The following is a 27,164-nucleotide window of genomic DNA, read 5'->3' as shown; positions in this document are numbered from 1 at the left end:
GCACTTGACTGATGTCACATTACGGAATATCCTAGTCTGACATACCGTGCAGATTGTAGGGTTGTTGGCGGCGGNGTCGCTGTTGAGGTCTGCGACCGAGCAGCGCAACACGGGCCCTCGAAGTTCCCAGTCCAATCCCGCGTGGTACGCAGACCTGAGCATGCCCTAAAGTGGCACTTGACTGATGTCACATTACGGAATATCCTAGTCTGACATACCGTGCAGATTGTAGGGTTGTTGGCGGCGGCGTGTGGGTGGTGCGGTTGTGTGTGTTATGTGGTCTGTCGTGGCTGTGGTATGGTCTGTGTTGTTATTATGTTGTTGTGTTTTGGTGACTGTGTGAGGCTGCTAGGGTGGACTGAGGTTAGCCGTGTTTGAGTAACAGGGGCCACGTATGACGTGGTCCACTGTCGATGCGTCCGTAGTCCTGAGCAGACTCTAAGGTGACTCCACCCCTCGCATGCATTACACTTGACTGAGGTGGAGTTGTGTTGTAGTCGTCTCCGGCATACACAGCAGGTGTAGATTTCTGGCCCTGGGTTTGACTCGATGCCAGCCCTGAGTAGAAGAATACGTAGTGAATGTAGCCCTATGGACGAACAACTTCTGAGGTACTTCGCCGACCTAAACGGGGTTAGATCGCCGGGGTTTCATGGCATCGAAAACCTTGCTACTGGTACCGCCGGCCATGTGTACCTCGAGGGCTACCATTATTCTTTCTCCGCTTCCTACGGTTGCCATATATTCCGCTAGAGTGGTGGATATGAAACTCTTCGAAGCGCCGGTATCGATGACGGCCTCGACTAGCTCCCTACCCAAGTAGACCAGGGCGTACAGTCGACCGTGATCCTGACGCATGGTTATGGGCGTCTTGGCGCTGGGTTCGGTGGGCTCACTGCGCCGTGTTCTTGGTGAAGCCCTCCGCTGTTTCCCTGACGCCAGCGACAGCATTCGATCGTGCGGACATTGGCTCGACCGCACTCCCAACAGAATAACTTCCGTGCATTGCGGCATCGCCTGGCATAATATCCTTCCTGCCCACACCCCCTGCATATGTTGTTGGGGTCGAAGCTCGAAGGATATGCCATGACGCTGTGTGTCCGTCGCTGAGTGGTGTGATGTAACTGGCGGGTGGTGTTGTGTCGTCCGCACCTGTGGGGTGCGATGAGATGATTCGCCTGGTTGCGTGGTGGTCCTCATCGGGTTGTCGCCGGTGACATGCCTTGCCACCTCTCGTCGTGATGTTTCTGCCGTCCGTTTGTGGCCNTCTTGGTGGAGCCCTCCGCCGTTTCCCTGACGCCAGCGACAGCATTCGATCGTGCGGACATTGGCTCGACCGCACTCCCAACAGAATAACTTCCGTGCATTGCGGCATCGCCTGGCATAATATCCTTCCTGCCCACACCCCCTGCATATGTTGTTGGGGTCGAAGCTCGAAGGATATGCCATGACGCTGTGTGTCCGTCGCTGAGTGGTGTGATGTAACTGGCGGGTGGTGTTGTGTCGTCCGCACCTGTGGGGTGCGATGAGATGATTCGCCTGGTTGCGTGGTGGTCCTCATCGGGTTGTCGCCGGTGACATGCCTTGCCACCTCTCGTCGTGATGTTTCTGCCGTCCGTTTGTGGCCTTCGTGAATACTCTCATACTCCTCCGCGAGCGTGAGTAGTTCAGATAGAGTGGTGAAATCCCGCCGCCGAATATATAACAAGTAGTCGGAGTGGCTGTTGCGGAAAATTCTTTCCAATCGCTGCTCGCTGCTATAGCCGACGTGTCGCATCAGGTTTTGTATCGCGATTACATACTCCTTATATTTCTCCCGTGGGTGCTGCCTTCTCTGCCGTATATCGTCCTCGAGGCGTTCGAAATACCGAGTTGGCAGAAAGAAGTGTAGGAAGTCGCGCTTGAAGGTTATCCAGCTACGCCAGTGTTCGTTGTTGTTGCGGTACCAGTGAAGAGCGGTGCCGCACAGTAGCTCGGGCATGGTTTTTGGGAGGAGGTCTACGTTCAAGGCATACACCTCGGCCAGCTCCTCCAATCGCTCTACATAAGCTAGCGGGTGTCGTCTACCGTCATATTTTACTGACCACTTCCTTACCTGGTCGATGATAGGTGCAAACGTGTGGGTCGATGCCTGATTTTCGGGGTTGGCTGGACCTGCGTTCGGCTCGACGGTTGTTGTCGGTGGGTGCTGGTAAATTGGTGGCTGATGTGATGGCAGCTGGTGCTGGTGTAGCGGTACCGCCAACTGGCTCTGTGTCGTGTTTTCCATAGGAGTAGTCGTACTCCCCGTACGTTCATCCGGTGGTACTGGCGTCTTCTGCTCCTCCTCGTCTTCCGAGGCAACCTCGTTGTTTCTGTTGGTGATTCCCATCGCCTGAAATTTGGCATAGATCTCTGGGTCAGGGTGCGCCTTGGGCGCCAGCGCCGTTATGCGCTTGCGTATTTCTCGGGCGGTACCCGCGCACTCGATTCCCAATTCCTGTGCGATGGATACTAGTTGCTAGTTGCTAGCTGTGTTGATTACTTCCGCCATTTTGTTCGTATCAAACATATAATAATTATTCCTTGGCAAGCGTACCATCTACTCAGGTCCCTGCTCGGGCGCCAATTGTAACGAAGCATTTTGCTTGCCCCGATGCTTCTTCTAAAATGCTGGTGTATACTCGCCGTGCCCAGGGTTCGTTACAATATTATTATTTAATTTTCTTTAATTTCTATAAAAGAACATATAACAAAAAACAATTTAAAACATCCGGTAGCGTCACTTGCAGTGACTGGGTAACGGCTCCTTGTCCCGTTATGAGCCCGTTAGGCTGTAGTGGCGTGACTTTGGCACTGATGGGCAGCGCTCTGCTGACGCCGCTGAGTGGCGCGCTGCTAACGTCTATAAGCGGTGTTCTGGCCGCGTCGGTATGTAGCGCTCTTGCAATGTGGGTTGCCCTCTGGTCGTGCCGGTGAATGGCGTTCTAACAACGCTGGTGGGTAGCGCTCTGGTGACGCCGGAGAGTAGCGTTCCAGCTGCATCGAGATGTAGCGCTCTCAGCAATGCAGGTGAGGCGCAATGATGAGTGGTACTTTGGCGGCGCCGGGAGTAACGTTTTACTCGCGCCGCTGGGCGGCGCTCTGGCGACGTCGACAAGTGGCGCTCTATTCGCGCCGGAGAGTACCGCGCTAATGACGTCGGAGAGTATAGTTCCAATCGCGCCGTTCGGCGACGCTCTGTTCGCGACGGAGAGTCGCTCTAGTGGCGCTGTTGACGCCGCTCTGCTGACAGCGGTGAGAAGTGCTCTTGTAGGCGCTGCCGACGCCCCTCTGCTAACGGCGGTGCTGATTGCGGGCGAGCGGATGTTCGCGTACGCGGTTCCACGAGAGGCTGTGGTGAGAGCGTGTGTAGCTTCTGGCGCTGCCACTGGGAAGGTGACGTCCAGCCCGACGCTCAAGCCGGTGCAGAAGAAATCACCCTACCTGCCGCTGTTGCAGAAGTGGAATCAAGCCCGACGCTCGAGCCGGTGCAGAAGAAGTCACTTCTTGCCAGTAGCCGTATGCTCACGACCACAGTCTCGTGCTGACTGACTAGTTTCTTGTCGTGCTACTCCTTTAATAGGCTATGTGCTTGATGTTGCGTGGTCGCGCAGCTACGTGTTGCTGTGTGATGTTGCGTTGTCATGTCGAGTGTTGCTATGACTTGTGTTGCCGTGGTTTGCTGCGTGGCCAGTTGCGCTGACTTGTGTTGCTGTGGTGTGACTGGTTTGGTTGGTGGTGCGGGAGTTTGTGTGGGCTAAATTCTCTAGGGACATTTACTCCTCACAACTTCTTGCATATTTCTGCCCGGAAAAGGGTCCGGGCTGTTTCGAGCACGTAGAAGAAGACAATTACGATCCAAAAGTGGAAGGTATTCGCTTCCAAATTCGACACCTACGCAAAGACATAACCTTGTGTCCACTAGTTTTTATTTTTGTTTAATTATTTTTTATTTTAATTATTTTAAGTCGACATAGACATAAAACGGTCGACTACTAAAGTTGGGCATATAATAGGATACATATGTACATATGAAGAATAAATAAAGTTTTTAATGAGCGTAACAATAATATGATATAATTTACATTTAGTCTACTGAAACTTTTAAAATATCAGGCTACACGCGCAATTATTGGGTTATGTAAAGCAGTAAACGAACATTCAATACTGATACAGCTATACAAATTATTATAATGTGAACACCAATTACGCAGCGGGTTGTTTGTGGCAAAGTTTAGACGGCAAAGGGATAAATGAAAAGGACAAAGTCTCTAGACGTTCTAACGGGAACAGCAAAATTAAGCTGGCTAACAAGGTAAGACGAGTCAATCTCGCCGATTATCAACTTATGGAGAAATATTACCCCGAGTAATATTCTACGATTTTCAAGAGTTGGTAAACTAATAAGAAGGAGCCTATTTTTATAAGGTGGAAGATGGAGATCTGATTTCCATTTGAGTCCACGTAATGCAAAAATTAAAAATTGCTTTTGTACTGACTCAATTCGCTTAATATAATTTTGGTATCGGGGACACCAGACACACGAACAATACTCCAGTACTGGACGGGCCAACGATGTGTAAAGAACACTATGCGACAGTCAAAATCGGGATGGGATGAAACCAACGGGAAATGTTATATCGGTCAAAAACAAGTTATACGTGGCCCGGCGTTTCGCTGGGGCACGTCTAGGAATNTATACGTGTCCCGGCGTTTCGCTGGGTCACGTCTAGGAATCGAGATATATATATAACTATCATATAGGGGAAATTGTCACCTTTGGTGGTCTTTTTTTGACATAACTCGAGAACCACTAGTCCGATTTTGCTCAAACAAATTTAAAAAAATTAAAAATTACAATTCCTTTAATCTGTTAATATAAGGTTTCTCTATATACTCAAAAGTTTTGCCGGTAAAAATAAATGTATGAAGAAAAAAAAATTATTTTTGCTTAAAAATTAAAATTATTTTTTTTTTTTAATTCATAAAAAATCCAAAAGTCACATAACCTATGAACAAAATGAGACATACATTATGAAAATCAATGTATGCGTTTCGCTTTTATTCAAAATTAAGTAAAGGTATGAATTTCAAAAATTTGCTCGAGATATGCTCAAAATTCCTTGGAAGAAACATTGATAACTTTTTTTTATGATTGTCAGAATTAAAAAAAAGTAACAAACAAAAGGTTATTTGATTTTTATGGTAGCGGTAACAAACTAAAAAACGGTCATAAATATGCGTGGACAATTAAAAGGAAAAAAGGAAAGTGCACTTTTTTAATTATTTGGGTTTTTTCCGTTGGCTACCTGCATGATTTTTTTACACAAATTGCACCCTCATTTATGAGTGGTCATGTTTTAGAACGTTTCGAAAAATTTAAAACGCACAAGAATCAGGTATATAGCCACCCTTAAAAGATGCGCCAATTCATAAGTACCTCTCAGTAAAATATTGAAACTTACGTAGTATTTATAGGTGTTCATTGATCGATTTTTGTCATTCAACAAAAGTAAAGTAAAGTACAATTTTTTTAAAGTGACGAAAAAGTAATAAAAGTATAAAACCGAAATGAGTGCAAATTGTCCAGAAAATATCAATTTATTTTGTTACGTTTGTGGCAAAAGAGCTTTTTCAACAAATACTGCATTACTCACTGAGCAAGTGGAGCGCGCTTTTAAACTTTATTTTGATTCCGAAATAATTCGCGGCGTTTCGTGGGTCCCAGACAAAATTTGTAAAACGTGCTACAATGGTCTTAACATGTGGATCCAAGGGAAACGCAGTTCACTTCGTTTTGGTGTACCAATGATTTGGACTGATCCAGGAGAGCACAAATCCGACAACTGTTACGCTTGCGCAAACAAAATATGTGGAGTAAATCGTAAAGGCCTTAAACGAAGAGTTTACATATCTGTTAAAAGTGCACAAATACCTCTACCGTATTCGANTCACCATCTCGAATACTTCAGCAAGCAGCTAGCCTCAGAGTCGGATGAACATGGCGAGCGCTTCCATCAAGTGGCAATGCCAATGGAAACGCGATATAAAGGCAAAAGGCTCGATTCGCTGGTGGCTGAAATTTGTTGGTGGTCGCAAAAGACGTACGATCCCGACAATGAAGATGAAGAAGAAGAATATACAATGGGAGTTTCCTCCGAGGGTAAGTCACAAAAATGAAGTTAACTGACTGATTAAAAACAATTGATTTTTTCCAGATGAAGACAGATCCTCATCCGATACAGACTCTGAACAAGTGGGCGAACCACCACGCAAGAAAGTAAAGATCGCAAACAAACGAAAATAAGTTTTGCGCNAGGGCGCAAACAAACGAAAATAAGTTTTGCGTTCATCGATTTTTATAACCTATGTATCTATGTAATAACCTAATAATTACCTGTAATAATTTTTAATTTTACGTGTTAATAATAAATAATATATAATAAATATTATCCAAATTCATTGAAACATAAAATCAATATTCTTGTCAAAATGAGATACCTTCACTTAATTGTGAATAAAAGCGAAACGCGTCCATCGATTTTCATGATCTATGTCTCATTTTGCTTAAAGGTTATGTGACTTTGCGTGAAAGTAATACAACTTGCTTTTTTCCGTTTTGGATTTTTTATGAATTAAAAAAAAAATAAATAAATATTTTAGGCAAAAAATATTTTTTTTCTTCATACATTTATTTTTACCGGCAAAACTGTTGATTATATAGAAAAACGTTATATGAACAGATTAAAGGAATTGTAATTTTTAATTTTTTTTAATTTTTTTGAGCAAAATCGGACTAGTGGTTCTCGAGTTATGTCAAAAAAGAGACCACCAAAGGTGACAATTTCCCCTATATGATAGTTACTAACTTCAAATCGATATATCTCGATTCCTAGACGTGATCCAGCGAAACGCCGGGACATGTATAACTTCTTTTTTACCGATATAACTTTCCCCGGTAGTTTGAACCCTTCCCGATCACTGACCCCTACCATTTCTCTCACAGTGGAATCTTCGTGACGTACGGATCTTCAAACTCTTTAGCCCACCTATTAACAAATCCAAGAACACCCATGGCTTTGTTTACGGTCGATGATATATGCAAGTTAAAATTTAATTTTGGATCAAGAAGCACACCAAGATCATTTATAACAGATATGCGCTCTAAAGGAATACCGTTTATTTTATAAGTTGCCAAAACGGGCTTTAATCTATGAAATATTTATTAGGAAAACCCAGTAAATCTAGTTTATGGATAAGGAGCTCATGATTGACAGAGTCAAATGCTTTACTAAAATAAGTGCAGATCACGTCAGTCTGCTTATTATTTAAAAATCCATTAATTACTAAAGAAGTAAACTCAAGCAAGTTGGTAGTGGTAGATCTTCGACGTACAAAACCATCTGTTCAAAAGTTTTTGGAATAGCTGAAAGCTTAGTTATGCTCCTATAGTTTGCAACATTTGACCTACTACCCTTTTTATGTAGAGGTATAATAAAAGACCGCTTCCAAATTGATGGAAATGGCGCTGATTCTAGTGATAATTTCAACAGTTTTAGGATGGGCTCAGATAAATTTTCAGAACAGTACTTTAGCACTCAACTAGGAACACCATCAGAACCCGGAGAAAATATCGGTTTCAACGCTTGACGACTCCGAAGAATAATATTATTATCAATAGCAGGATTGAGAATGCAGTTAGAATGAGCTAAATTATACGGATAGTGACCAGATCGAAAACTTTTAGGTGAATAAGTTGATTTAAAGAATTCTGCAAATAAGTCCGCAATAGTGTGATCAGAACTATCATTCTTGTATCCAAAAGAAAATGCAGAAGAAAATCCAGAAGTTTTCCGCTTTGAATTAACAAAACCATAAAATTTTCTCGGATTGTTGAAAAATTATATAATTATAACATTGCTGATTTAGACAATGAAAGTTAGAACGAGCGACTAAATATTTCGAAAAGGCAGCAGTTACTCCAGATCTCCTAAAACGCTTATAAAGCCTAGCTTTGATGTTTTTAAGCCTCACAAGTTGTCTAGAGAACCAAGGCGGCTTACACGTTCCAACATTAACATAACAAAGAGGGACGCAGCTGTCAAAGAAGCAATCAAGTGAGCTGTAAAATATAGAAGTTGCTGTCTCAACGTCATTACAGGCGTAAAGATCAGACCAGTCGTGGTGAGCAATCATTTCATTAAGCTTAATGATGTTTGCTCTATGAAAACATCGCGAGCGAGGTCTAGGTTCTACTCTTAATACACCAATAACCAGTGGCTGGGTAATACCAAGTACTATCTCCAGCGCAGGATGTAGAAGATCCTCTGGAGGGATAGAGCAGAAATTTGAGTGAGAGCAATATCCGCCAAATCATCCACAAATACCAAGTCCAGCATCTTGTTTTTGCAATTTAATACGTTGTTAACCTGTACGAGACATGTATCTAGTAGACATCGAAGAAAATCATGCTGAGTGGTGGGAGTCAAAGAGTTTGAGTCACTAATATCAATCCAGCTTATTGATGGCAAATTGAAGTCACCAAGAACAACTAAGCGATCTTTATCTCGCAAATGAGAATATAAATTTTGTATGGCTGAGTTCTGATGATTATAAACATTCATATCAGATCGAGGCGGAATATACGAACAACAGATAAATAGACTAAAGCTGTGGAATGAAAGTTTTACTGCTATTAATTCAATATCAGACACATTGTCCAAAAGCAACATATCAGATGAAAGGCTCGAGTAAACGGCAATAAGCACACCTCCTCCTCTAGAGTTACGATCATGCCTATAAACTACATATTTGCTTGAAAATAGCTCGGAATTAAAATTATCAGACTTTAGCCAAATCTCCGTAAAAACGATCACTTGAGCTGTAAATGCAAAGTACTAAGAAAAAAAGAATTTAATTTGGATCGTAACCCACGAACATTTTGGTAATAAATAATAAGACTGAACGAATTAGAATTCACGTCTGTAATGCTCCTGCGGTATTGCCTTTTCAGTTTTTTGACTTCTTTACTGCTGGAGGTTCAATATTTGATTTTCTTTTATAAAGAATATACCACAAAATGTTCGGGCCAAAAAAAAAGATCAAGTACTCTATCAACATATGCGTCAGGAACTGATATTTTAAAAGAAGAAATGTCTCTCTTATATTTGAAGTTAAATTTATAAACTCGATATTGGTAGTAGGTGTAAGATAAAGCTTAGAGCGCATGTAATGAATAATATCAGCTTCAGTCAACGATGCATGCAGCCTGGATACAAAAACGGTCCTACGAGCCGCGACGGCAGTCTCCTCACATTGTCAGTTGAGGGGCTGCGGGCACGTTAACAATTCTAGGATCATAAGCCGCAGATATCGATGCTTTTTCATTGGTGGTAGCGGCAACACTTGTAACATTAGAGACTAACAAAGAGCGAGTAGATGTAGTTATTGTAGTTTGAGAAATAATCGGTGAGCCTAATGAGATTGTCGTAGGTATCAATGCCATTTGGTTGGAGGTAGCGGCAGCACTAATGTCACTAGAGACTAACAAAGTGTCCGTAGATGTAGTTGTCGGAATTACAGCAGGAGATTCCTTAGCAATATCTGTCGCGGGAGTATTCAAACCAGTCAGCGAAATAGATTCCACAGGCGTAAGAGGAGAACTTTGCACCATACTTGATAATATATAAGAACTTGACTGAATTTCAAAATTGCACTTCTTTCGTTTCGGCGATTCGGAGATTACTTTCAGTTTTTTAAAGTGAGCTTCCATGGTCTTAAATCTTTCTTGAAATCGCGAAATCCAATAAAAATATTATTGAACTCCTTCTGAGTTTGCCTCATAAAAGCACGCATATCGTTTCCTATGGTGCGGAAATCAATGCAAGTCCAATTTAGTCCAATTTTATTAGCTATTAGATCTACAACACGTCCACCAACATGTCCCATGCCGGCGCAGGTGACGTGAGCCATATTATCACAAAGCCAACAGCTGACATATGTATCACCTCTGGTTATTTTCTTTTGGTTGGTACACTTCTTAAAACAACAATCCAACATAATGAACCAATAGGCAGAATAAGGGTCAGCAAGAATAAAAAGTATATACAACGTGAGTACACCAACAAAACAGAGGTATGCTAAATCCAGAGCGATCAGCGATCAGTAAAGACAGCAGAGTGTGAAAAAGCACACAAAGATCAGCAAATAGCAACAACTGTTGCACAGTTTATGTAAATTTTTTATAGACTGCTATTACCACACTTTTAAATGAGTAAATCGCATTAAAAAGTCACTATCTTTATCATTTATGAATGTGGTTAAAAGTAAATTATTAGTAATGTATGTATTTATGAAAGATTAATGAGGCTTCAAACGAATCGAAAAAGATTTAATAAACGCAGCGCGCACAGGAACACGACCACGCTACTTGAAAATTTAGCGAATAACAATCAGTTCTTCATAGGTTTTGTCGTAAATTTTTTATTAAAAATCTTTAAAAATACTTTAAAAATTTGAATATGAAATTTAAATGAAAATATTTTATTAAAATATACAAGTTATTTCGGTCACAAAGAATGCGCATACACTTTTTCACCTGTGTTCCAGGCACATTGGTTATTTACTTTTTTTGCAGACGCTACATGATTTTAGCGTTTTTTACGTTGTATTTCCTGTCCGTAGAACAATGTCCAGCTACTCGCTTTTTCGAGCATTTTGATCACCGTTCACCACGCAGTGGCAAAAAATGATAATACTGCGTCCGGTTCTTGCACCTCAAGACTTCTAGGGCATACACGAATTAGTAACTGAACACCCCTTCAGACCCAGCCTCGGATGAGAACGTTTTCTTTTCTGACGACCATGGCAGAGTTATAAAAGACTACGAGTGAGACCCCGTTTCGGAATACTGTCGTTCACCTTAGTCGACGACCGTCTCGCTACAATCCGGATCAAGGCGAGAGTTTTCAAGAAATGCCCCCGTCACGATAGCAAAATCGTGCTTGGAGATCTCGAAAAATTTCACTACAAAATGTCCGATAACGGATCGAGACTGATCAACTTCGCTAAGGCCCGAAAATGGTAGTTTGGAGGGCCAAATTGCAAAAAAAGCTCCCTCAAGCCATGTGGCTGTCTCCGACATTTTGTGACACGCTAATTTCACGCTTCCAATGTTTCAGACGTACGCACATTCCGAAGGTCAAACATCGACTCGGATCACTATCTTGTTGCAGAAAGGATACGCGCAACCCTTGGTGCTGCTTCTTCTTTTTCATCTTCGTCGACCGATTCACTGTCTACAAAAGCTACTCTCAGATCTGCATTTGCAGGTCCGTGCTCTTCCCCGTACTCAAATAAAGAATCTTCTCCATCGTCCGCAATGGTGTCAAAAAGATACTGAAAATACGCCTCGTCTTCTTCAGCACTCAATATGTAAAAGAAAAGGCATTCACAATTTTCATTTGTCAAAATACTTCATTATGTTATCTTCTGTTACCTCTTATATGTACAGGAAGATATACTGTCGTTGTACATATGTATTTTGAAGCCGATTTCTTCTGTGTATTTACATACCTGATTTTTCGCGGTTAATATATAATCATTCTTAATTAACAAGCGCTCAAACAGTATTGACTTGAACCCATTATGCCTCTAAAACATTAAAAACTAGTAAATGGATACACGGGCACCCCGGTTATGTGTTTACGTGGATTTTTTTGGTTATGTATTCTAGGGTTAATTGGCGTGGCACCTCCCATAGGCGTGACTTTTTTAATCAGCTATAACTTCGAAACCGTAAGTCGCATTACTTTGAAATTAGTTGTGTTGGCATACATATCTATCGTAGATGCTTATTGTAGAGTAGATATACTTTTGTAAAAGGGGCGTGGCACATGATATAGGCGTGAAATTTTAAATCAGCCATAACTTCGAAATCATACGTCACATGAATTTGAAATTTGGTATGAACACATATCCATATCAGGCGCTTATGGTGAGCTATATATGAATGAGTTTGTGGAAGGGGGCGTGGCACCTCCCATAGGAGTGAAACTTTTAATCAACCATAACGTCGGAATCATACGTCACATGAATTTGAAATTCTGCCCTGAATCGTAAAATACACTTTTGCAAAAAATGGTGCCGTCAGATGGCGCCGGAGTCGAGATATTTAGAGAACCCGATGATTAATAAAGCCCCATTCTTTAAGTATACATACAAAGAAGCGCAAAATTGTTTAAGACCCACAGATATCCTAGGCACATCAACGGGCCAGGCACACTGGGGCCAAGCGACCTCAATTCAATTTTTAAAAAAGGTTTTTTTTGGAAAAATAAAAGCCCAGGATTATTCCCCATTAAATTCTGCATTTGGGAGTAAGTTTTCAGCTTTCTATCGTTTTTCGGCTGGGAGATAGATATACGTGTCCAAACTTGACAAATTTGAACAATTTTTTTTTGCAAAGCTGAGAAATTCAAATTGTTGCTGTAAGAAAGCCGTATTATATTTCGTTATTTTGTTGTTTCCACTACTTAAAATTAAGTATATTTATTCTTTTGGTGTATTTTTTTTTTGATGTGTTTTAAAAAAATTATGATTAAAAAGAAACAAAACTAACCTCTGTTTTTTGCAAGTGTAATTTTCAAAATAATTTTTTTTTTTATGCGCAAAGCGCTTTTAAACTTGACAGTACTGCAATAAAGTATGTTCCTTCCTTCTTAAGAATCCGAGTTCAAAACCAAAAGCACTTTGCGCAATTAAAATAAATTGGTTTTAAAAATTTCACTTAGATTTTAATTAAACACAGAAACATATACTTCTGGTTAAGTTTGATTCTGTTTCATTTCGAACTTAAACTGTTTATTTTTTAAGGTTGCTCAATGAATAAAAAACGGATTTACTTCTAACAAGGACTTTAGTGAGAAAAGGATTAAGTTCGAACAAGGGCTTTAAAAATTTTTAGAGAGGTCTATAGTAAGTAAACGAGTCGCGCTGACAGTTTGGAGGACGTTTTTAATAGATCGCTAGTTTCATCAGACCCTCCGATTACTTGTTGCCAATGGTCACAAACCGGAGATCTTTCTTTTGTGAAGCAATGGAGTTAGTAGAACTTGAAGCGAATAATATCAGTTTAACGGGGCTTGGATGCGATTTAGATTCCGACTGTGAGGAATAAATGTCACAGTTTTCGTTATGTAGTGCTTATCATAACTATTTTTTTAATATTATTTAATTTTAATAATTTTTTTTTATAAAAATATGGTTTATTTCTTAAAAAATCGAATCTAAGTTTCAAACTTCGTAAAAACATCAATGTTTTTAGTTAGATATTTAAAAAAGATCTTGAGTGCCAGTTTGAAGTAGCTAGGACATACCGTTGATTTTTGGCAATTTTTTGGTGAAGGTGCCGCTCATTTTCTCCATATAAAAAAAATCGTCGAACATACTTCGTATGGAAAAAAGTAGGTTCTAATTATTTTAAACTTGCACTTTAATGTACAACAATTAAATGGGTTACAAAACTGCACATGTTGAAAAGTTTTGACTATTTATTTTATTTTATTTTAATTATTTTTTTATAAAAATATATATATTTTTTATAAAATATTTTTTAATTGATTCACGTTTTTATTTAGATACATTACTTAATTTTCGATATTTTCCTTTCATTCTCTTTAGATTTAAAACATATTGGGGCATATTCATAGTCGAATCAAAGACGAAACTGAATACTGCACTTTAATGTACAACAATTAAATGGGTTACAAAACTGCACATGTTGAAAAGATTTGACTATTTATTTTATTTTATTTTAATTAGTTTTTTATAAAAATATATATATTTTTTATAAAATATTTTTTAATTGATTCACGTTTTTATTTAGATAAATTACTTAATTTTCGATATTTCTTTTCTTTCTCTTTAGATTTAAAACATATTGGGGCATATTCATAGTCGTATCAAAGACGAAACTAAATATAGTTTCGACTTTTTGACCAATATTTCTAAAAAAGTGTTTACAGAAAGCTGAAATTATTTTTACTTACACTTTTGTTTTGACCATGTACATATCCTATTATGTTTTACATTACTGTCTTTTACTATCTAACTTATCTCTATATAAATGAATTCACCTGTTCCATTCTCTTTCCTAGTGATTACAACAAATACACATTGTTATTTGTATTACATTTTATCGCTTCTAACTTAGTTCTATTCTCGAATCGAATTCTTCCTGATTATATTGTAACCTAAACTTACCTATTTTTAATAAAATTAGCTGGGGAAAGACTATAAAAAAATTGCCAAATAATGGGTTAAAATATGGTCATCTGTATGTTAAGTTAAAGTTGTAAATGGGTTAAATTATTCATAATTTGCATAGTAATAAAATCAATTTAACTTAACATTAGACATTACAGAAAACTGGGATAATGGGTTAAGACGTGAAACATTTACTCTTAACACGTAATTTTTAGCAAAAAAAAAACCGACTTCAACTCTCATATAAAAAAAATATATATAACGGGTGATTTTTTAAGAGCTTGATAACTTTTTAAAAAAAACGCATAAAATTTGCAAAATCTCATCGGTTCTTTATTTGAAACGTTAGATTGGTCCATGACATTTACTTTTTGAAGATAATTTCATTTAAATGTTGACCGCGGCTGCGTCTTAGGTGGTCCATTCGGAAAGTCCAATTTTGGGCAACTTTTTCGAGCATTTCGGCCGGAATAGCCCGAATTTCTTCGGAAATGTTGTCTTCCAAAGCTGGAATAGTTGCTGGCTTATTTCTGTAGACTTTAGACTTGACGTAGCCCCACAAAAAATAGTCTAAAGGCGTCAAATCGCATGATCTTGGTGGCCAACTTACCGGTCCATTTCTTGAGATGAATTGTTCTCCGAAGTTTTCCCTCAAAATGGCCATAGAATCGCGAGCTGTGTGGCATGTAGCGCCATCTTGTTGAAACCACATGTCAACCAAGTTCAGTTCTTCCATTTTTGGCAACAAAAAGTTTGTTAGCATCGAACGATAGCGATCGCCATTCACCGTAACGTTGCGTCCAACAGCATCTTTGAAAAAATACGGTCCAATGATTCCACCAGCGTACAAACCACACCAAACAGTGCATTTTTCGGGATGCATGGGCAGTTCTTGAACGGCTTCTGGTTGCTCTTCACTCCAAATGCGGCAATTTTGCTTATTTACGAAGCCATTCAACCAGAAATGAGCCTCATCGCTGAACAAAATTTGTCGATAAAAAAGCGCGAAACACATTTCGAACCGAACACTGATTTTGGTAATAAAATTCAATGATTTGCAAGCGTTGCTCGTTAGCAAGTCTATTCATGATGAAATTTCAAAGCATACTGAGCATCTTTCTCTTTGACACCATGTCTGAAATCCCACGTGATCTGTCAAATACTAATGCATGAAAATCCTAACCTCAAAAAAATCACCCGTTATATATATCTCATGATCCACTGATCGGATCTTAACCGTATTAGTATGGGACCACCTCTGAGACACTACCTTTCCGATGCAAAAGCAATTCGAAATCGGTTGACGTGGTCCAAAGATATGCGGTAACATACATAAAAAAAAAAAAAAAATATTCCGACGAACTGATAACCTCCTCCTTTTTTGGAAGTCGGTTAAAAAGGAGTTCAAGCGAGTCTAATGGGAAGAAAATGATTTCAGAATTTTGAGCACCCGCTTATATGGGGCGGCCCCATTGTGCATCGGTATATCAAGAAGAAGTGCGCTGAGTTAGGCACTCCGCACATTACGCGCCTAATCATAGTAGAGTAATCGTTTTGTCATGTCAAAACGAATGCATTACGACTCGACTTCTGCACACTTGGGCGCCCTGCGTAAGCCCTGGTGGCGCGCACATTACACATTTTCTGGCCGGTCTTTCTCAATAATACACTTCCGCGAACATTTCTGCAATAAAATATTGCATAAACGTTTATGGCTTAATACAGTTGGCACGAATTTTAGCACAAAATCATTAATTTTCAATTATTTCCTACTGAAATGACAAATAATTTTTATTTCGAGCACAAAAACGTAAACAAATGCCGATATCAAAACGGCAAGCGCCTTACAATGTTGGGCGCTTCGATTCATGAAGTTTTTATGATTAGGCGAAAACATGATTATGAATCGTAATATACAGAGCTTCATTGAAATACATGTGTTCGGTATAAAAGCTTCATACTTTAGTACGCCGGAACGATTACACTACTATGACTAGCCGTTTAATGTGCAGAGTGCCTTAGAGAGAACACGGTAGGAATATCAATGACCCCGTTTGAACTGGATAACTCTTTCATCGTATGGAACAGCAGGATTATAGAAAAAGATTACGCACTCTTGGCAAAACTTGCAATATTCGAGATATCTCACAGGTGGATGTAACATCTCTAAGCATCGAAGAATAATAATAATAGATTACGCACTCTTGGCAAAACTTGCAATATTCGAGATATCTCACAGGTGGATGTAACATCTCTAAGCATCGAAGAATAATAATAATAGATTACGCACTCTTGGCAAAACTTGCAATATTCGAGATATCTCACAGGTGGATGTAACATCTCTAAGCATCGAAGAATAATAATAATAGATTACGCACTCTTGGCAAAACTTGCAATATTCGAGATATCTCACAGGTGGATGTAACATCTCTAAGCATCGAAGAATAATAATAATAGATTACGCACTCTTGGCAAAACTTGCAATATTCGAGATATCTCACAGGTGGATGTAACATCTCTAAGCATCGAAGAATAATAATAATAGATTACGCACTCTTGGCAAAACTTGCAATATTCGAGATATCTCACAGGTGGAAGTAACATCTCTAAGCATCGAAGAATAATAATAATAGATTACGCACTCTTGGCAAAACTTGCAATATTCGAGATATCTCACAGGTGGAAGTAACATCTCTAAGCATCGAAGAATAATAATAATAATATAATCCCAACGATGAAGAAGATTAGCATTTATACCATATGTTATCTCAGCGGTATTATTCTTGGCCTATGGTAAGCTATGGTCTGCTCTTCAGTCCTTTCAACCTAAACTAATAATTTTTACATTACAACCCGTTTTTGCATAGCAACACTATTTTTGTAATGGCCAACGCAAAAGCTCTTATAAACAGTGTTGCCGTTTAAGTCCTTTGGTGGCTACATTTAGCTACCACGTACTTTTTGTGGCCACATAAATTTAAAATTGTCCCTAACCCTTTTTTTAGCTCTTTGGAGAATTTATTCATACTTGGAATGAAAAAGTTGTATATGCTTAATTTGATCTATTTTTTTTTTATCTATGTAAGAGATGAATTTTTTAACTAAGAAAGACTGATATATCGTTGGCTTAGTTCGCAAACGGTCTAAGTCCATTTTTTTTTTTGTATTTTCAGGAGGGACAAAAAACCGTCTAACTTTTTTTGTTGTCAATATTTTTCTCATCTGTAAATGCAGTTTCCTTCCTTAGTTCGTCTTGTTTTAGTACCAATAATCGGCCAATTTCAAAATAAAGCTGTTGCAAACGTATAGGCACTTTTGGGACTTGCCACATTTTCTATTTAAGATTTTATTCTTTTAATGTGAACTTAGCACATTTTCTATCAACCTTTTATCCATTATTTTTTATTGTTAAAAGATTTAATTGTTTATTTTAAATACATTTTATTGTTTTAAAATAAATTATAACCTAATACAGTTTTATTTCATTGCTATTAGAAAAATAACTATTTTAAGTCGTAAACTTATGTACCATTTATAAAAGAAAATAATTGAAAGTAAGTAAAGAGGTATAAGTTTGTGCGAAACCGAACTTTATATACCCGGCGCAGGTATCAAATACTGTCGTAAGCAGGGGCGTTTTCCCCGATTTCAAACGTTTTCCATAATATCCTGAGTTAGACTCAATGAAATAATTGAACCACGTTTAGTAGAAATCGCTAAATTGGCTACCGAGATACAACTTATAGTCATAAAGTGGGCGGTGTCATGCAGTCTTAATTATTGTTAAGAGATTGTTGTAAGTATTAACTTGGAGTAAATTGGCGTCGTCAGTTATTAAAATATCAGTTTTCGCATTTCTGAAATTTACCGTTAGCTATACGGAAAGCGAACCAAAATCGATTTGAATAATTTTCAACGAATTGCTTTTCCGTACCAGGTTTATTAAGTGCACCGAGTTTGGAAGAAATTTATAAATTACAGTCCGATTCGCCCATTTTTAATACCAACTTACGTTGGATAAAGGGCAACCTACATACCAAATTTCGTTGAGATATCTCGAGTTATCGTGTACACGGACAGACGTGTTTATATTTTTTCTTGATTTTTTTGGACTTAGCACATTTGCGTACCAATGCATAACAACAAGTTAGAACGACATTACGGTAACTTTCTTTTTTGGTAATGATGTATTTTGAGTTATGCTGTCTTACTGCATCAAAATCTCAATTTTCATAAAAAGTGGACTTAGCACGTTTGCGGAATAAGCTAACGATATGTTCCTCACGTTTTTATACTACTATAGTTTAAAATAGATAAGTTTACGGCCCTTAATATGCTTTATTTGTTAAATGGCCTATCAAGTCGATTGACCGTGTATGTTCTTGTGGTGTAATGGTGGTGTCATTGTGCCAGCTGCTGGTGTGACTTCAAAACTATTTGAAAATTTTATGATTGTACCAGCATGCTGGTATCGTCTGTGGTGAAATTAGCTAAATTTTCTAAGTAAAAAGTATTTTGGCGGACATTTCTTGCACTATATGAGCCAAAGCCGTGTTTGTGGAAGACTAAGTTCACGATATTGCAGTTGTGAGTTAAAAAAAAAAAAAACAATGTTTAAAAAAATGGTAGAAAAATTATGAAATAAATATATGAAATAAACATTGTAANAAGATTTTATTCTTTTAATGTGAACTTAGCACATTTTCTATCAACCTTTTATCCATTATTTTTTATTGTTAAAAGATTTAATTGTTTATTTTAAATACATTTTATTGTTTTAAAATAAATTATAACCTAATACAGTTTTATTTCATTGCTATTAGAAAAATAACTATTTTAAGTCGTAAACTTATGTACCATTTATAAAAGAAAATAATTGAAAGTAAGTAAAGAGGTATAAGTTTGTGCGAAACCGAACTTTATATACCCGGCGCAGGTATCAAATACTGTCGTAAGCAGGGGCGTTTTCCCCGATTTCAAACGTTTTCCATAATATCCTGAGTTAGACTCAATGAAATAATTGAACCACGTTTAGTAGAAATCGCTAAATTGGCTACCGAGATACAACTTATAGTCATAAAGTGGGCGGTGTCATGCAGTCTTAATTATTGTTAAGAGATTGTTGTAAGTATTAACTTGGAGTAAATTGGCGTCGTCAGTTATTAAAATATCAGTTTTCGCATTTCTGAAATTTACCGTTAGCTATACGGAAAGCGAACCAAAATCGATTTGAATAATTTTCAACGAATTGCTTTTCCGTACCAGGTTTATTAAGTGCACCGAGTTTGGAAGAAATTTATAAATTACAGTCCGATTCGCCCATTTTTAATACCAACTTACGTTGGATAAAGGGCAACCTACATACCAAATTTCGTTGAGATATCTCGAGTTATCGTGTACACGGACAGACGTGTTTATATTTTTTCTTGATTTTTTTGGACTTAGCACATTTGCGTACCAATGCATAACAACAAGTTAGAACGACATTACGGTAACTTTCTTTTTTGGTAATGATGTATTTTGAGTTATGCTGTCTTACTGCATCAAAATCTCAATTTTCATAAAAAGTGGACTTAGCACGTTTGCGGAATAAGCTAACGATATGTTCCTCACGTTTTTATACTACTATAGTTTAAAATAGATAAGTTTACGGCCCTTAATATGCTTTATTTGTTAAATGGCCTATCAAGTCGATTGACCGTGTATGTTCTTGTGGTGTAATGGTGGTGTCATTGTGCCAGCTGCTGGTGTGACTTCAAAACTATTTGAAAATTTTATGATTGTACCAGCATGCTGGTATCGTCTGTGGTGAAATTAGCTAAATTTTCTAAGTAAAAAGTATTTTGGCGGACATTTCTTGCACTATATGAGCCAAAGCCGTGTTTGTGGAAGACTAAGTTCACGATATTGCAGTTGTGAGTTAAAAAAAAAAAAAACAATGTTTAAAAAAATGGTAGAAAAATTATGAAATAAATATATGAAATAAACATTGTAACAGCATGCTGGTAAGTTATATGCTTTGAGCCTGATGGTACAATCACTTGATGGAGCCAGCAAGCTGGTGTCGTATATTTCCCCTTTTATACAAAAAGGTTTTTGGTTGGATAAAATATTAGCTTTTTTTCCAGACTTCATTGTTTTTTATACCATTACTTATTGAAAATGTTTGCGTGTATACTTATATATGTATATGTAAGTAAAAAATTTAGCTACCATTTTTAGCCACAACGACTTTTTTAGCTCTTTTTTAGCCCTATTTTTAACGGAATTTGGCTACCGCTAAATATGATTCGCGGCAACACTGCTTATAAAGCGTCGCGAAGCAAGGCAGTCATTTGCTAGTACTAGCTGTATTCCACACGCTCTCCGGGCTGCTCTGGTAATTAAAGCGTAAAAATAAGTTACTGTCTGACAAGTGTCAAAAATGTGTCAATACGTGCCAAAGGGCCCAGAGCGTGAGGAACGCAAGAAACCGCTTTCTGCGCCCTGAATCAACAAATCAGTTCTAAGCAATGATTTTGTGTGATTTATCTTATACAGCTACTAAAATTAGCAAATACCTACTTTTCTGAACCTTTAGTGCTATTTGCCATTTTTATATTTTATAAAATTTGCTATCGGATGTAAACAAACTGCTATTTCAAATTGACTTCTTGCACATTTCTGCCCGGAAAAAATGTCCGGGCTGTTTTGGGAAGAAGACATTTACGATCCAAAAGTGGAAGGTATTCGCTCTGTATTATCCATTTTTCTAGCGTAAGGAACGCTTTCTGGGCTGTTTTGGGCTTGCGTGGAATAAACCAACTATAATAAAATTGTAGTTTGTTTGCCTGTTTGTCTGTTTAAACTCACTAATCTCCGGAACTACTGAATGGATTTTCATGGGGTTTTAACTGGTACAGAGAGTGACCTCGGACGTAACCTAGGGTATAAAAAAAGCGAGATCCACCTAGGAGGCGTGGCACCTCCCATAGGCGTAACATTTTTAATCAGCTATAACTTCGAAACCGTAAGTCACATGACTTTGAAATTTGGTGTGTTGACATACATATCTATCGTAGATGCTTATTGTAAAGTAGATATACTTTTGTAAAAGGGGCGTGGTACATCCTATAAGCGTGAAATTTTCAATCCGCCATAAATTCGAAATCATACGTCACATGAATTTGAAATTTCATTATAACCTTTATTGTCTCATACATATATAAACTACTGTTGTACTATAAAAGATTTCTTAATCTTACTGTACTAATGCATAGATTAATAAATAAAATGAAAAATTGAAATGAAAAAAGTTCATCAACTGAATTTGGAGCTTTCACATCAGCGATGGCTCTTGAGTAGAGAAAATGTCCACACGCAGATATTCACTCACGAAGCATAAAATTGGATCTTCTGCAATCATTTGTTTCTTAAGATGGCGATGATATTTACCTTTTGAACAAGTTTTGCAATTTGCTAGCACGTTATTTTCGGAAAGAGGTAGTCTCCCAAAATTTGCTTTGTGTTTTCATGTGCAGCACTGTGTGCTCGTTTATGTTCCTGCAACACTATTGCCCTTTGTTCGTTTTTATCAAATATGTTGATAAGTCAATTCAAATTAGGGACGAAATGATTACACTGAAAATTAAAGCTGCAAAATCGTTTGTATGTGGCATTGCAGGCCTTACATCCAGCAATGGGTGTTCTAAATGTAACCAGGTAGGGAAACAAGTTAACAATACATTAACTAATGCTACTAATTGTGGAGATTTACTGTCAGATGAGGATTTTAAAACTAAAAAATTCTTGCAACATCACCAAAAGCTTTTTTACAACAACATAACTCCTTTCGAGAATATAAACTTAAATATGATAAATCAAGTTCCACTGATCCCATGCACCTAATAGACCTTAGAGTAGTTAGTAAATTTGTTGCAAGGATGTTTTACGATAAAACCAATTTCAAAGTAAGTGAAGAAGGTAAAAAGGGAATATCTGACCACTTAGTTAGCATTAGATTAAATATACCGAAGGAAATTGTGTGTAAACCTAGAAGTTTTTGCGAACTACCTAATTGGAAGGCCACCGAGTTTCGTCAATTTGTATTGTACTCGGGTATATCTGTGCTGAAAAACAAAGTTCACCCAGACGTTTACTACGAATTCCTTCTCTTGCATTGTGCTTACCGGTTGCTTTCATGTCCTAAAACATGAAAAAATAATGTTCCACTAGCTCAAAATATGCTGCAATTGTTTGCTGAAAACTTCACAATCATTTTTGGGGAGAATAGTATTTCATATTAATGTTCACGGGCTTTTGCATTTGGTAGATTCTGTAGCATAATTTGGGTATGCTTCAAAGTTTTCTAGTTATCCCTTCGAGAACTAGCTACAAACCCTGAAAAATTATGTCGAGAAGCCTTCAAAATTATTGCAGCAAATTACTAAAAGTGTTGAAGAATATAATTGTTGAAAAAAATTATTTTAAAGAAATATATAAAAACAACGAAATAATTTACTGTGTTTTAAGTGATTATTTTTTAAGTACCAAATTTTCTGAAAATTTTTGTTGTGTTTTACCAAATACTCCTTAAAAGTTATTGGCTTTAGAAAAAAATTACAACTCTGTGGTTCTAATTGGAAAAATGGGAAAAAATTCCTTACGATTGATAGCTTTTTTAAAGAACCAACTGATTCATTGACATCTTTAGGCATACATATGCCTTTTCATTCTGATAATTTGGGTGTAGTGGAGGAGTTTACTTTAGATAAGATTAAATACAAATTTGTTGGTATCCCGAAAGATAATCACTTTATATTAATACCACTGCTTCATTGCCTAATTTGAATATTAACTTTACGAAAATCACTGCACCTTAACTTTATTGATTAACTATTTGCAAGTATATAAAAGGCAACAGATAAAATGTATGAAAATAAGATAAATGTTACTGAAGGAAAAAATGTGCCGTCGAAAATTAAACGGCTAAATCTTCCTATGGAAATAACAAAAACAAACGGAAAGCAGATGCTCGAAATGTACGGAGCTTATAGAAATACTGAAGAAAGATCTCAGCGACGTTAAAGGTAAATATTTATATACATATATATATAAATACAGTGACTCAAACAACAGCTACCTATGAATATATGTGGAACTTTTCTAAATGTTGTGAAACTTCTGTAGATGCTGAAGAAGGTTTAGCCAGAAAACACGTGAGCATTGAAAAAATTATCTTGTTGTCAGTTGTTTGAGTCACAGTCACTTTGTGATATTATTTTTGTATGTACACCTGTACATTTTTATTCTGTATATCGATGGTCCTGTGCAATAACGACACAATTCAAACTTCAAAAAACATAAACCGTTACTACTGTTAAGTGGCTCTTATCTTAAATCCTTCTCTAATCCATTGCCATCCTTTACTAAAGTAAACAGTAAGGACTGCTGAAGAAAGTACAAAAGATTCGACATGGATTCGACAAGGATTAGAGACATGAGCCACTTCAAAGTAGTAACAGTTTTAATTTTTTGAATTCTGAATTGTGCCGTTATTGCACCGAGCTACCGATATGTTCTAACATGTCTGCATATTTATACTGTTTTTTTTTTTTTGAAGTGAAACTTCTTTAGCGGCGGTTGGTTGGTTGGGAGTAAATTAGCAAATTCAGCGGAAATTGCACACGGAACTGGTCGGGACGGAAATGGTGCAACGGAAATGATTGGGGCTGAAACAAATACTTCTTGTGTATATGCAACGGAAATGATGCAACAGAACTGATGCAACGGAAATGGTGCAAGGGAAATGGTGCAACGCAAATGGTTGGGGCTGAAACAAGTGCTTCTTATATGTATGCATATGGTATCTATAAATTTAACAAAAATTTGCTAACAAAAGGTTAAAGAATAACACTTAGAAAAAGACCAATACAAGAATGAAAGTAAAGGTGACTACGTACATAAATGAAGAAAAGGATAAAGGCAAAGGTAAAAATAACAACAAAAACAAAGATGCGTAAAGATAAAGGCAAAAATGAAGACCAAGGTAAATCTAAACACTTTACTTATATATATAAGAACAAATGTGAAGGGGAATATGTAGCGGAAAAAAATGATGAACATAAAAGTGCAGACAAAGAGGAGGATGAGGATACCGATAAAAGCAAAGATAAAGGTAGGGGAAGAAAGATTAAAATAGAGGTAATTACAGAGGAAAGGATATAGAGAGAGACACAGAGACTCAATCTGGGAATTATTTTTGGATTTTAGAGATTTTCGGGATTCTCGAGATCTACCGATAAAATAATCGAGATTTTTATCGGTTTTGTTATCGATATTTATCGACTTTGTTAGCGATATTTATCAATTTTGTTATCGATATTTATCCGATTTAGTTATCGATATTTATCGATTTTGTTATCGATATTTATTGATTTGGTTATCGATATTTATCGAATTTGTTATCGATATTTATCGATTAAGTTATCGATATAAATAGATTTTGTCATCGATATTTATCGATTTTGTTATCGATACTTATCGATTTTGTTATCGATATTTTGATCGATTTAGCTACCAACGGTATTATCGATGTTGCTATTGAAATTTTTATCGAATTTGTCATCGATTTTGGTATCGGTATTTTGATGGACGTTATAATCGATTTTGTTATCGATAGAGTATAATGATAAAAATGAAGATAATGGAAAAACAGAATAACATGAATGTTATTAAAACGAACAGTGGTAGAGTTAGGGATCGCCATTGATAGAAAAAAAGCGAAAAAATATAACCTTAAGCAAAAGCAGATGTGTGTATGTATAGATAGATAAGTAACGTAAGTTTCACTTCTACAGTGTGGCTCAGGCGCACTTACTTTTTTTTTAACAGAGGACAACAAAAGCTAAGACGAAGCTGTTATGAAGGTGCTAGCGGGTCAAACTGTGCCAATAAAATCCCTGATCCGTTAACAAAACGATGTAGTTTCGTTCAATTCTTCATTTCCAGTGGAAACAGATGACACTTTCGCAGCCGTGGACTGTAATATAAATAAGGATAATAAATTGATTTATGTGAGTACTAAATATATTCATCACTTGTACTTCCTTAATAAACTAAGCGTAATAAACAATCACTACCTTTCACCTAAATATTCAATAGCTTGATGGTATGAAGTCTTTAATGAAAGGAAAGCCCAAGAAGATGCTTTTTTCCATTTTACTAAAGAGGTAATACTGAAATACAACGTCGATGGCACTCACGGAAAAAAAGGTTAAACGATTACAAAAACTTTTATCCACTTTTTAAAGATAAGATAGTGACTGAAATTCTTGAATGCGGAACATAAACAATTTTTTAATTATTCCTCTATCGATATTAGATGCTTTTTATATTGACGAAAAGGATCCAGATGACATAATTCCGAAGGATATTCAGACCGTAAAAAACAAAATTTTTACGGCGAAAGCATGAAAAAAAATTGCTTAAATTAAAAAAATTATCTAGGTTAAGTTTCTCTAAAATCTCCAATGCGAGTGACGATTCCCAACAGTATTTTTAGTGTAAATTTCTTTATTTAGCGAACGTGAATTGTTTTAAATCGCAAAAAACAGAAATTAGCATAAGTTTCTTTAAAAGTTCCAATGTGAGTATCGATTACCGATCATTACCAAAATGTAAATTTCTTGTTTATATACATAAATACTTAGCAATGAATTGGAGTGTAAATGTTTAAAATTAACTGAATTGAAATGTACTTTAGTTGAAACAAAAAGATAATAAAATTTTATAGTTACCACAAAAGAAACATATTTATAAATAGTGTAAACAGACAGGTATACATGTAATTGGAAACGAATAGGTTTTAAAATAGTTGGAAGCAGAGAGGTATGAAAATAGTTAGAAACAAACAAAATTTGAAAGTGTTGGAAACAAATCGATTTTAAAATATTTGGAAACAAATGGAATCTAAAGTAGTTGGAAATGGACTAATATTATTGCAGCTACAAAAAAACTCATTTTAATATCCTTTCAGCCAAATATATTTTAATTTTGGTTGAAATCAAATGCAGAGTCGGATAATTGATTTGCTCCTAGGACATCGCCATATTAGTTAGTTAGTTGCTTATATGAAAAAGGAAGAATTCCAACTACTTTTTAAATTGCTTTTAAAGTAGTTGCATTTCCGACTTGGTATCCACAATAGGGTTCATCTTAGGGACAATTCGTCTTAAGCCTTGTATTTTTAAGTTTTAGACAATTCGAATATTTCTAAGACTACTCTAATGTACATACCTACCTTAACCAAGTGCTTTTATACATAGCGCTTAAGATTTTTATCACTTCCCTGATTTTTTCCAAAATTCCTGTTTCAGGACGTAGCATTTATAAATCCAGCAAATGTCGTTTTTGTGTACATGTTAATACGGGAACTGGTAGATGGCGAAGAAACCAAAGAATCGGAACTACAGGCATCTGTACTTACGTGTTTATATTTATCATATTCTTACATGGGCAATGAAATAAGCTACCCACTTAAACCATTCCTCGTTGAAGACTCAAAGGAAAAGTTTTGGGAGAGGTAAGTTGCATAAGTTGATTGTATGTACATACAATGTCTAATATATTATGGTTATTCGTGAAAAGGCTTAAATGCCTCGTAAACCCGTAAACTTGGTAAATAAACCGGATATACATACAAAATTAAGTAAGTTGACGTGGTTACAGGGCATTTACTCGTTGAGATGAATACCCTTACTTTCCTATAAACCTTTTATTTGGCTTGTAAATATTATAATCAAGCGGATTTAAACCTTGTAACTAAAGTTAAGGAAAATAGGCGTATAAATTACAAAAATACAAAATATATATATCTGTGTCATTTGTTTAGTCCGCTG

The 27,164-nt window shown here is 37.0% G+C and overlaps 1 protein-coding gene across 2 annotated transcripts in view; it reads left to right on the top strand.

Annotated features, from left to right (window-relative positions):
• Cdk5alpha (Cdk5 activator-like protein) overlaps positions 1–26,867 on the top strand; it is a 116,567-nt gene extending 89,700 nt beyond the window's left edge. Inside the window, exon 4 of one of the 2 annotated variants that reach the window (XM_017612747.1) lies at positions 26,643–26,867. In XM_017612747.1, coding sequence (XP_017468236.1) covers positions 26,643–26,852 — 210 coding nt within the window. In that variant the 3' untranslated portion in view covers positions 26,853–26,867. Of the gene's footprint in view, positions 1–13,701; positions 13,742–26,642 lie in introns of those variants that run through there. The other variant, XM_017612748.1, reaches the window with a different exon arrangement.
• The last annotated feature ends 297 nt before the right edge of the window (positions 26,868–27,164 follow it).

This window comes from Rhagoletis zephyria, unplaced genomic scaffold (genome assembly GCF_001687245.7).
Source record: "Rhagoletis zephyria isolate East Lansing unplaced genomic scaffold, Rhagoletis_zephyria_1.1 Rzeph_scaffold_00578, whole genome shotgun sequence".
In the NCBI taxonomy this organism is placed as follows: domain Eukaryota; kingdom Metazoa; phylum Arthropoda; class Insecta; order Diptera; family Tephritidae; genus Rhagoletis; species Rhagoletis zephyria.
This window is presented reverse-complemented; position numbering and strand designations above follow the sequence as displayed.